A 13,144-nucleotide genomic window follows, 5' to 3' on the forward strand; every position below is an offset into this window, starting at 1 on the left:
CTGTGCCCTGCGTGTTTTGGATTTTTAGGATCGTATTTGCTTGGTTTTCTTATTTGATGAGATTCGCCAGTAAATGGCTTGATTGGTTGCCCAATTCAAAGTAGTGCTGTTTCGTGAAGAATAGTTTACGTTTGTTTTTTTCGTGTATTTGGATTTTGTATAGGCGGGCTAGGCCGAGCCAATTTGTTCTGTTAAAGTCTGTGGGGTTTGCGACATAGGTTTTTTCGGCTTCTAATGTTTGGGTCTCGAGTTCTTTGTCGGTTTGAGATGTTAGTTTTTTAATATAGGAGATGGCTGATTTAAGGCTTCCCCTAAGGCAGTGGTTCTCAACCTTTCTAATGCCGTGACCCCGAAATACAGTTCCTTATGTTACGGTGACCCCAAACCAAAAAATAATTTTGTTGGTTACTTCAAAACTGTAATTTTACTACAGCTGTGATTCGGAATGTAAATACCTGATATGCATTATGTATTATCATCGCTACAAATCAAAAATAATTTAATTTAGTGATCAATCACAAAAAAATTGAATTATATGTTAAAAAACATTTATTACTAATTCCAATAAACAATATTTCGCCTTAGCATAGCATGGGTTTAAATATAACAACAGTAATATAACAGTAAACAACAGTGCAATATTTTGCAACAGTATGCTGCTAAATTCAGTGAGATGGCTGTGGTTGCTTCTTGTTTACCAATTCCGAAATTCTTGGGGCAGTCTTTGCAAGGGCACAGCGAAAATCATTTTCCATAACAAGTCTACTTCGGTATTTAGACTTGATTACCATCAAACGGGAAAACCCTATTTCACAAAGATATGTTGTTGGAAAAGGAAGAAGAAGGCGCAGCACAGTCTCAGACAGAATAGGATATAATTGTAAACACTTAATCCAGAATTTTGTCAGTGGCATCGTAGAGAAATCTGTTTTTGCTGCATCATTGTTAATTAGGTCAATGAACTCTTCCTGCACTGTCTCTGGAACATCTTCAACTTTCACTGTGAATGGACTTCTGGCAAGTGCAAATGGGGTGTCAGGTAGATTAGGAAAGTATGATGAAATTTCGTCTGCAAGCATGTGCAAATGTTCTTTCACAGAAGTTATCATCATCATTTTTTTGTCTGGCTCAATTTCATGTTCCTCAAAGGAGGCTGCTAGTGTAGGAAACATGTAAATTTTGTTTGCATCCAATTTATTTTTCCAAAGCTGAAGTTTCATTTGGAATGATCTAATTTTTTCGGACAAATCGAGGCACGTTGCATTTGGTCCTTGTAGTGATAAATTTAAGTCATTCAAGATGGCAAAGATGTCAACCAAGTAAGCTATTTTCTGCAGCTCAGTTTTATCGCTAAAAAGTGTTTCAAATTGTGGTCTTACTTTCTGACTGAAAAATGTTTTCAGTTCATGACGAAGCTCAAAGTCACGTCTTAAAACTTTTCCTCTTGACAACCATCTGACTTCAGTGTGAAATAACAGTGCATTGTTTGGCGCATCTAGCTCGTTGCACAGTTGGCAAAACACTCGACTGTTTAAGGCGCTGGACTTAACAAAATTGACACATGTTATGATACTTTTCATGACTTCTTGTAAATCTTGCGGCAGTGTTCTAGTCGCTAATATTTGGCGATGTATCATACAGTGTGTTCCAATTGCTTTTGGCGATTCATTTTGTACCAAACGTTGAAATCCTGAGCGACATCCTAGCATAGCAGGAGCACCATCTGTGCAAACACCGCAAACCTTTTCCCAGGAGATGTTATACGCTTTTAGAAAAGAACCAACTGCGTCAAAAACATCACGTGCAGTTGTTGTTGTTTCAAGCGGTTTGCAAAAAAGAAATTCATCTTTAAAATCGCTATCATTAATATACCTCACGTAAACCAATAACTGTGCACAGTTTGCCACATCTGTAGATTCATCAAGCTGGATACTGAATATTGGTAGTGGTGCAGATTTAATTTCGTGGATCACCTGATCAAGAATATCGGCAGACATGTCCTTTATTCTTCTGTGGACAGTGTCATTAGATAAGGAAATTGCATTCAACTTCTGAACATATTCATTTCCAATCATCACTCGAACTATGTCTTTTGCGGCTGGCAACAGTAAATCTTCAGCAATCGTGTGAGGTTTCATAGCTCTGGCGATTCTGAGTGCCACCAAATATGACGCTTCAACAGCTGCTACATTGTGTTTGTGGTACTGGCTACCAGTATCAAATCTAGATTTTTTAAGTCCATCAGCTTTGTTTCTAAAATAGTCGATATTCTTGCCAGCAAAGGTTGGATGCTTGCTATCAAAATGTCGTTTTAGTTTGTTCGGCTTCATAGATTCAGCTGAGAGAACTTCACAACAAATAACACATTGTGGTTTCTCAATTCCTGCTGTAATTATTGAGGTAAAACCATACTGCAAGAAATCCTCAGTGTATTTTCTTTTCCTAATATTCTTGTATGCACGATCCATTGTCATGAGAAGGTCTGCTAAAAAAAAATAAAAGATGGTCGTGTCTAATGAGCTTGAAAAGAATCCTATTATTTACTATTTCCTGTGTTTTTTTCAATTACACACATGTTAATATGACCAGGGGGCCATATTCACATGCTTAATCCACATCTCATTTACTTGAATGGGAGACCCGCCATTATCCTTTATAATCGTCAGCACCCTCCTCCATTATCCTTCATATCCCTCACTGCCCTTTCCATTATCCTTCATAATACTTAGCAGCTCTTTCCCCCCACTATAATTCATATTCCTCTGTGCCTCCTGCATCATCCTTCATAATACTTAACAGCTTGTTTATATGAAAGATAATAGAGGGGGAGTATTATTATCATTCATAATAGTTAGCAGTTCCCTCAGCCCTCCTGTCATCCACCAAGCACCTTTTTTCGTTCCCCCAAACCCCCCTTGTCAACCTATAGACCGCTTGATCTTTAATACCTTATTTCTGCAGTAGCGGAAGTTCTCGGCGGCGGCGGGACCTTGCAGTGAAGCATCTGAGACACAGGCACGTCTGCTGCATTTAAAGCGGCAACGTCCCTGTCCCAGCTGTCATGCTTCACCCGCAGCTGGGGGTACAGGCGAAAGAATATTGATGTGGTCCGGGGTGCGCTGGAAGCACCAACGGGCCCTCTCTGAGGCCAGCACTGCTGTGGACAATAGGCGCTGCGGGCGACCCTGTGTTTTGTGGCATTCAACCCCCGCCGGGGTCGCGACCCACAGGTTGAGGACCGCTGGTCTAGGGTTACCCAGATGAAAGAATCTTTCCATTTTAATTGTTGTAATAATTGTAATAAGTGTGAAGCTTCCTTTAGGTAAGCCGGGAGATTAATTACTATACGCTGTAACTGTTTATGTATTGGGACAGGTTACTCGTTAGTGAGCCAATCCCTGGGATAATTGGTCTTCCTTGTGGTTTTGTGGTAGATTTATGGATTTTTGGTAAAAAATAAAAATCTGCTATTTCAGGATGTTTAGGATATAATAATTGTTCCTCCTCTTTAAAGATACAATTATCATCATAGGCCTTATCAACTAAACGGAATAAATTTTCTCTTAATTCAAGGGAAGGGTCTGCAGATATGGGTTTATAGTTTTGGCTATTGCTTAATATTTGAGTCGCTTCTTCAAGATAGTGGGCTTTGTCCATTAGGACTATCCCCCCCCCCCTTTTTATCAGCTGGTTTTATCACTAGATCTTGTTCTTTGACAAGTTTCTGAATTAGTTTGAGTTGGGAGTTGGTTAGATTATTATTCTTTCTATTTTGTTTATCTAAATTGTTAGTTAATGGTTTGAAGCCAGTTAAAACTTCATTGTAGAACATCGTGATGTGTGGGCCTTTGGATTCTACAGGATAAAATGTGCTAGGTAACCTTAAATCCGTATACAATGGTTTATCATCCATAGGATTCTCTTTATTGAATTCCATAGAAGGATTAGAATTTTCCATTGCATTCTTCAAGATGTTTTTATCTTTATTAAGTGAAAAATGTGTTTTTCGGGCATAATTTGCGGGCATAAGAATTTAAGTCCACAAAAAGCTCGAAGGGGTCGGGGTCACTAGATGGGCTAAAAGATAGGCCTCCTGATAAGATATCTACTTCTCTTTGATTAAGAATATATTTGGAGAGATTAAATATTCCCGCCTTCACCGCCTCACTGTTGGGGATTGTATTTTGCGGGTTGATTTTGGGGGCCTTTGGGATTTTGTGGGGGGGGGGGGGGGGGGTTCAGCCACCTCGCTTCCCTCTTCGTCTAGTCCTTTTGGGTCGGATATCACTGGGGACTTGTAGAAGTGAGTAATTTTTTCTGTGTTCCCCATATGGTTTAAATTTACTTTCTGTAGTGACATTTTTCCTTTGACATTGGTAGCAAAAGAACTTCGAGTGGCCCTTATGTTGGTAATGGACCTCTCGGCTAAGGGGCACCGAGAGGTGGTCTCCCCTAAAAAAATGGATGAAGTCAGACTAGGTTGTAATGTATGTAGAGTAGAAATGATTTGAGGGGGGGAGATTGTCTTACTAGAAGGTTCCAATGTATTAGAAAATTAAATCCGTGGGGCTGCCTGGAACACTTGTAATGATAGGTGGTGCTTGGATAGAAGTATTAGAAATAGTAGATGTAATATTACTGAAATGAGAAACCAACCGATCAGTAGGATTGTGGAAAATTGTCTGTATGTCTAAAGTTAGGAGACCGTCCATGTGTGTAGATTTACTCATGGGTAGTGGATTCTCGGGGATGGTACTTTCAGGAATACCCCTGTCGTTATTATCGACCGGATTATTAAGATAGTTTCCCCTCCCCCCTCTCTTTCGATTATACTGAGGTCGGGGATTTCTCCAATGATATCTATTAGTCAATTGGTTATAGCCCTGATTATACGGTTCTTTTATATGGTTCCATCGTGGAGGCCCTCTGAGGTGAGGGGGAGGGGTCTTGGATTATTGTAATCCATGTCCTGTGGGTGTCTCCACCCAAAGGTAGGAGCAGGATACGGCATATAATGATGTCTAGGAACAAAGGTGGGGGTATGGAAATCCCCCCCTGGGATGTTGTCGTTTATCCCAGTGGTTCCTATTATGATAGTGGTTCTTAGGATGGTTTTGACTAGAGAGTTTCCATTCTTTGCCTCTTTGAGGGTAGGTAAGCAGGTTGGTAGTCTTTATTGTATTGTTAGTGTCACTCCTATCAGGTGATAAGTTAGTGTGAGGATTCTTCTTATTCTTGTTTAAGTTTTTTATTTGGATTTTTATTCTTATATTCCCAAACAAAGTTTTTTCTCTTTTTTATCTTTTAAATGCCTTTGTAGTTTTTTAATTTTGCGACAAGAAATCTCAGTATATATAGATTCAATATATTTGGCGATCACCATTAGTAAATCAGTGTCACCTCTAGATCCAAGATATAAAACTTTCTGGAGGAGTATATCACTCAAGGTCTTACGTTTGTCTATTAGTTGGCCCAGAAGCAAATCGGAAAAGGTGCCGAGCATGATGTTTAATTCCCCTGTGAATTTGGGGTCATCAGGGAATGCTGATCTAATAGACATCCGTAACCCCCTCGGAGCAATATTGTTTAGTCTATAAATAGATAGCATAAGCCAGTCTAAGGCATGATGCCAAAGTTTCTCAATATGCTCTTTCAGGGTGTTCCTTATCTTATTTTTATACACAATCGTCTCAGATAATTCATCAAACATAAAGGGGTTGTCCCGCGGCAGCAAGTGGGGTTATACACTTCTGTATGGCCATAATAATGCACTTTGTAATATACATCGTGCATTAAATATGAGCCATACAGAAGTTATACACTTACCTCCTCCGGTGCTGGCGTCCCCGTCTCCATGGCGCTGACTAAAGCTGCCTTCTCCTTCCATTAGACGCGCTTGCGCTGTCCGGTCTTCTGCTCTGTTGAATCGGGCCGCTCCGGCGTGCTCGCGCCGCACATGTCTTCTGCGCATGCGCAGACCAGCTCTCCGGCGCGAGCACGCCGGAGCGGCCCCATTCAACCTCTTTAGGGTACCCTCTCTGCGTAAATCTTTCGCACATAAGTTCTAGACAATGGTCCAGAAACTCATCATCCACCACGCGTCTCACCCTAAGCATTTGGCTCCAGGGTAAGGATCTAATCATGGCGGATGGAAACTCATATAGTGCAAAAGATTGTTCTAATCGGTGGGTTTGGAAAATAAATCTGTTTTTAATCTATGCCCTTGCTTGATGACCAATACGTCCAAAAACTGTAAGGACACCTCCGAGGCCGTCGACGTAAATTTCAATTCCGGCAAAAAATTATTAATTTTCCGGTGGAACTCAGTCAGCTCCGCTGTAGAACCGTTCCAAACCAGGAACACGTCATCTATGTACCTACACCAAAGCTGGACCATGGTCCAGGATGGGGAGGTACATAGTAACGTGTCCTCGAAGTGTGGCATGAAGATATTGGCATAGGATGGGGCCATGTTAGACCCCATCACCATACCCTGTTTTTTTTTGTTTTTTTTTTTAAATAATTATATTTTTATTAAGTTTTTTCATACATAAAGAAAAACAGCAATAGAAAAGATATAAGGGAGTAGGAGAAAAAAAAAAGAATTAGGGGGGAAAATTATATATAACAAACAAAACAACGGAGGTACAATTCCATTTTCCAGATATATCACTGTTTTGTACGGGTTGCTTACTAGTCAGGCCTTGCTGTGTGGGGAGCTATGATAGGGGTTATGTGGATGTGGAGAAATAGCTATGTGTGTGCATCTAGCTGGGGGTGTTTGGGAAAGGGGTGACTTTCTGTACTCAGGCCCAGACAGTCTCATCTGCCTGAGGGTCTTTTGCCATGTATAATTCTGCCACCACGGATTCCGATCACAGAGGGTTAGATGATGTGTAGTCCAGCCAAGCTGCCCAGAACAATAGTCGGGGGGATTTGGTAACAAATCTGCATGAGTAGGCCTCCTCTAAGTGGAAGGTGCAGTTCACTGAGTTTCTCACCTCCAGAATAGAGGGGGCCTCTTTTGATCTCCAACCCCTGGCGATTGTCAGCCGCGCTGCCAGAATAATGTGCGAGATAAGGGCCGAATGGAAAGGAGACAATTTGTTAGTGTTCAAGAAGCAGAGGGCCAATGCTGGGTCCGGGGAAACAAACTGGTGTGTAACCGAATAAATAAAGTCAAATACAATGTTGCAGATTTTTTTCGTCCAAGCAAGTGCACGGTTCCAGTCTTTTAGACTAAATTGTTGTTTGAAATCAGTTATCCAAAGTGTCACATGGACTGACTTGGATTGTGCGAACTGCGAGAATGAGTTCTCGTAGAAGGTTGATATGCCTCCGGAAGTACCCGCAGGGAGTGAGAAAAAAATGAAAGCCACCTTGGGGAATATTGGATTATGGATATCTAAGGATTGTAGTGCATATCTTAATCTCAGATATGAGAAACCCATTTTACTAGGGAGATTGAATACTTTAGTTAGTTTGGGAAAATCCATTATGACTCCTTCGCAGATATCTCCTATTTTCCTGACCCCGAATGTCTCCCATTTTCCGTAGTCGAAATCTGGGAGAATGGAGGAGAGAAATCTCAGTGGAAGGGCCGTGGCTGAGACCTTATCTGAGGCCGATGAGGTTAGTTGGTTCCAAATCTGGGCCGATACCTGGAGACTTGGTAGAGTGTGTGTCGGCAAGGGCGGTGGTCTGACTCCCAGCAGGGAGATCAGGGGGGCACCCAGACTCGCAGTTTCTATAGCCGCCCACTTTTTGGGAGATGACCTAGCCCACCACTGTTTGATTTGGTCTAATATAACCACCGCAAAGTATCTTTTGGTGTCGGGAGCTCTCATGCCGCCTAATTCGTATGGTTTCACCAAAGTGAAGATTTGACTCTGGCGTGTGATCCTCCCCAGATAAATCGGTTAATAAGGGCTTGTAGTTTGGACAGAAAATGTATAGTGATTGGAATCGTTACTGTTCTAAAGACATACAAGATTCGAGGGAGGATCATCATTTTAACAGCTGCAATTCTGCCCGCCCAGGATATGAAGGGTTTACGAAAGTTGTTTAGAATACGTGGAATCCGATTGAGAAGTGGCAGGTAATTTTATGGAGAAGGTAAGAGAGCTTGGGTACATTATATTAATGCCTAGATATGGGATAGATTGTTCACACCAGGTGAAGGGGAAGGAGTTTGATATGGCTTGTGTTGTTTTAGCGTCTAGGCCGAGGTTTAGCATTTGGGATTATATATTGTTAATCTTATAGTATGAAACCTCGCCAAATTGAGTTAAGGTGGTTTGGGTGTGCGCCAAGGAGATGGAAGGGTTAGTAATTGCTAATATAACGTCATCCGCGTATAGCCCTATCTTGTGTTCCTGTGTTGCTATTTTAATCCCCTGGATGTCCTGGTTACTCCTGATTCGTTCCGCCAGTGGTTCCATCATCAGGGCAAATATTAAAGGTGAGAGGGGGCACCCCTGTCTTGTGCCATTAGAAATGGCAAATGAAGGGGACAGACAGCCTGAGGAAAGGACCCTCGCGGTGTTCAACAGGGAGATGGGCCGGAAGTTAGCCGGTGATGTGCCATCTTTTCCTGGTTTGGGAATTGTGACGATCAAGGCCTCCAACATTTCGGGTGGGAAGGAGCCGCTTTTCATCGCCCGTTGAACACAGACGCCAGATGTAGGGCCAGCAGAGGGGCAAATTTTTTAAAATAGCCGTTTGAAAAGCCATCTGGGCCAGGTGTCTTCTGAGACTTTAAAAGTTTTATCGTCTCAAAGACTTCCTGAGAGGAAATTGGTGTAGAGAGTGCCGCTGCTTGTTCGGGGGTTAGGCGGGGGAGGATCACGCTTTGTAAGAAGTTCTGTATTTCTTCCTTTTTGGGGATGATGTATAGTTGAATTGTCCTTCAGATTGTTTAGAGAGGAATATGTATGTGGCAAATGCATTTGCTATCTTTTGAGGGTGTATAATTTTCCTGCCCTGAGGGTCTAGGAGGAATCTGATTCTTTCTTTAGCTTTAAGTTCTTTGTGCACCTGTTCTATTATCGTGTGCATAAAATTGCATTTTAAGTTTTTGAAACGTAATGTCATGTCTGGTGGCTAATAAGTTTTGGAGTTTTGCCCTGAGTTTAAAGAGATCTGCTGTTTTCTGTGGGGATGGGTCGTTTTTATTTAGTGAGTCAGGAGTTTTAATTTGATCCGTTAAGCGGCTGAATTCTTCCTCTCTTTTCCTCTTAGCTCTTGCTCCATATTTTATAAAGATGCCTCATAAAAGCTTTGTGTGTATTCCACACGGTAAATGGGCTTGGAACCGAGCCGACATTATTCTTAAAAAATCCCTCCAGCTCCTCCCTGAGTGGCTGTTCATATTCAGGATGGTTAAGAATGTATTCATTTAGTCTCCACGGGGGTGATGGGGAGAGGGTAAATTTCTCTTGGAGGGATAAAGAAATGGGGGCGCATGGTCAGACCATGTGATAGTTCCGATCTCAGCCTGTAGAAACCATACCCTGTTTTTGACGATAATACTGGTCATCATATAGAAAAAAAATGTTGGTTAATACCAAGGACAATAGAGTTAAGATAAACTCAGCACACCCATTAGAGATATCCGAACTGGAGAGATAATGTCTGATGGCCGTTAATCCCTTGTCATGTTGGATTATCGTATATAGGAAAGACACATCAAAAGACCCAAGGACCGCACTCTCTTCAATCGTGAGACGTTGTAATTTAACAAAAAAATTTGGTGTTGCGTGAACAGCGCTTGCAGACCAATAGGACCGCATGGAGGACTTTTTTTTACGACCCCCCATTAATAGGACAATTCACAATCATTTTTTTAGCCCTGGGATATTTATGGGGGTCTACATCCTAGAATATATAAATGTGGGGTGCTCTGTAATATATTGTCTAGCGTAGATGTTAGTCTGCTGGACAATAAGCTCCAGGACGCTGTCAGTGATGAACAAATTAAAAGGTATAAAATTAGCAACATCCAAATTAACTCCTGGAGTCGCAGTAAATTTGGTGATGCGGGGTAAAAATAAATTAGCTGAACTCCACATTGTGAGAGGTACCGCATTACTTGGCCCTGCTACCCCAACCCCTTCCTCAACCTCCATACCTACTCCGCAGTAGAGTCGTCGCTATTGGAAAATAACTACTTTTCAGACGCAGTTGTGGCATCGCTACCGGAACTACTACTACGCTGTAAGGCCTACGCTCCATTTTAGAAATAAATATTTTTATGGAGGCAGACGAATGTAGTCTGTCCGGGTCCGGCATCATCTTGGGACCGATACCAGCAGTGCGTGAGGCGCCGAGAAAGCGCGCCAGGGTCCCGCTGTCAACCTCCTCTGCTCTGCCCGTCTTCCGACGTCCCATGCCTGTGTTTTGCTCCCTTTTCTTTCTTCTTTGCCGGTGCTGGGAGAGAAGGGCCCCCTGCACACGCGAGGAAATTCTGTGGTGGGATTTCCTGCAGAATTTCCGCCCGTGGAACCTGCCATAGGATTGCTTCGGAAAATGCAATCCTAGGCAGACCGCTGCGTTTTGTCCGCGTGAAATCACGTGTGGAAACAAATCGCGACATGCTGTATTTTCTGCGAGCCCCGCACAGAAATGTCACTACCCGGCCGCTGGCTCCGCTCTGCGCCGGCTGGCCGGCAGCCAGCACATCAAAGAGCTGGAGCCGCGGGAGAGGTGAGTGCTGCGCTGGTCCTTGCAGTGGCTCGGGTCAGGTCTTGCAGCGGGATCTGACCCGTCTATCTGCAGGCGCCCAAAGTCTGCATGGGAGCTCTCAGCGGTCATTTTGTACTCTTCTATGCGCTAGCCGCCCCCCGTTTCTCCTGTATTTAGAAATACGCCTTTTGCGGCCATAATCCTGCGTGTGGACACATGGCAGGATCTCAAAATAAAGGGAGTAGCAGGAGAAGTAGACCCTTTAATGCATCTATGGGTAATAGGGAAAATTCATCATTTTTGCTCATACCTAATGATATGCTGCTTATCAAAAAGTATCAATTTTCAGGGCCTGGACCAAAAAGAATTATCAGGGCCTAGAAGAAAAAGTATCAATTTCACAGTTACAGAAGATGGTTTTATAATACTGTGTGAATAAAAAAATGGGATTTGTATAAAAATGATTTTTTAATAATGTGGGAGTGTGGAACCTCTTAAAACATGGGGAGATGCAGAGGCCAGGTTTTGTGGGACGCTTAGGGCAATAGTAGCGAGAATCACTGCATCTCCCATGTTTGCTACACGCTCTGCATCTTTTCTGTGGGTTTGTGATATTGGGTACTCGGAAAATAGAATGTTTTTCTGCTAGTCTTCGGACATATTCAGACTCCTGACAAAGTCAGGGGTCTTCAGTTTGAAAGAGGAGGTGTGCAATTACATTCACCTAATAGTCAAAATATGAATCTCTGCCTCCTCTTCTTTTGTACAGGACAAAACTATTATGGACCGCCATTAGAATGAGGTATACGGCCACTTTTTTATACCAGGATCCAGTTTTCCGTTTAACCAAATATGGCTGCAATACCCGGTCTGCTAAATCAACGCCCCCCATGAATTTATTGTAACTTATTATGCACACCGGCTTTTGCTTGTCGGATGCAGAACCTCTCTGGCATTTGTATAGACTGTACTGAGGACAAGCACATCTTTTCTCTCCCTGTTTTTGACCGCCAGCAGTTCATCACTTTGAAAAAAGCAGGATGTTCCTTTCAGAATTTGTTTTTCCACCAGCTCTGTGGAAAGCCCTTTTTATTTTTACGGATCGCCCACATGCTCCGGTGTTTGATGTGTGCAGGAGTTTGAACGCTTGTATGACAATAGTCTGTGTAGAGGTGATGCCCCTTGTGCAGGAAGGGCTGGATTAGCTCCCAGACAATTTTACCACTTACAGACGGATTAGGGGGACACTGTGGAGGATTCATTTTACCGTACCTACCCTCATAAATTCTGAAGGCGGGGGTATACCCTGTCTCACAGTTTATATAACTCCACTCCATAACGCGCCCTTTTAGCTGGTATATATTGCTTGAATGTAGTCTCCCCTTAAAGCTCATCAGGGACTCATCTCTTCTGAGGTTTTTAAACTTGTACAGGGTTGTGGGCTTCCAATGTTTGGCGTGCGTAGAAGAGGGACACTGAGCAATATGCTGTCTACCATAGAGAATTGTTTTGTGGACTATTTTAGTCAGGAGTTCCTCGCTTATAAATTGTGTAAAATAATCGGTGAGGGAGAAATGTGTGACATCCAGGTTTATTTCTGGGGTGGCGGTGATGTCAGCTATTTTGGGGGATAAATGATGTGGTGGGTGTCAAAAACACGTGAACGAAGCTCCGTGCTTCTTATATATGTGCGCAAAAGAATATGTTTGGTCAGACAAGCGCACATAAACGCGGGCAAAACATTGCGCGTCTATCAGCATACCAGCAAATAGGAACGGCTGAAATAGCTGCACATTCTGCTCCGAGTGGCCGGACCTTTATCCTGGGACAGCAAATCTTTGCCCAGCCCGCTGACCGCTGTTCTAAAATGTGGACAATTATGGCTGTGCTTCTAGTTCTACCTGGATTTACCAGACTGCCCCTGGACTTGGAGACGTGTCGTCGGGAGGTGCTGTTCTTTTTGGCTGGTTGCTTTGGAGTGCATGAGGTGAGTTGCCAGAGACCCTGAAGGTGGTGCATGGTGACCAACTAGTAATAGTGCTGGGACGGTCAGGAGGTACTGGGTGCATCCGATGGGCATTATTGGGCAATGTTACTCCCTTTACGCGGACTTGAGGCGCCATCCGGACAAAGTAAATGCTTTTTGTTGTTTGTTGGTCGTTATGTCTGATGAGCTTCCGGAGATGGTGCGTTCCAGGGTTACGCACACAGATACCACCATGCGGGAGAGTGTCTGCGCTGAGCAAAGGCTCCCGGTTAATCATTTTTTTTCTCCCCTCAATGTTTTTTTTTAAACAATGTTAAATTGTGCTGTTAATTTTCTTAAAACAATTGCTTCTGGCAACAGCTCTTAGTGCTACGTGTTCTTGGTGCCCCCCTTTTTTAAAAAGCTGAGACGCTATGAAATGCACCATGTTCGCAGGTAAATGTTGGCCGCCCTTTTTTATTCCTCCTCCCCCCC

General features: G+C 43.0%; 1 protein-coding gene across 1 annotated transcript; it reads right to left on the reverse strand.

Annotated features, from left to right (window-relative positions):
• Positions 1 to 585: 585 nt before the first annotated feature.
• On the reverse strand, positions 586 to 2,479 carry LOC136613107 (SCAN domain-containing protein 3-like). Its single transcript, XM_066593963.1, has one exon. It carries the CDS (start codon positions 2,472 to 2,474, stop codon positions 666 to 668), a length of 1,809 nt encoding a protein of 602 aa, XP_066450060.1. The 5' UTR covers positions 2,475 to 2,479; the 3' UTR covers positions 586 to 665.
• Positions 2,480 to 13,144: the final 10,665 nt, after the last annotated feature.

Source organism: Eleutherodactylus coqui, chromosome 1 (assembly GCF_035609145.1).
Source record: "Eleutherodactylus coqui strain aEleCoq1 chromosome 1, aEleCoq1.hap1, whole genome shotgun sequence".
Classification (NCBI taxonomy): domain Eukaryota; kingdom Metazoa; phylum Chordata; class Amphibia; order Anura; family Eleutherodactylidae; genus Eleutherodactylus; species Eleutherodactylus coqui.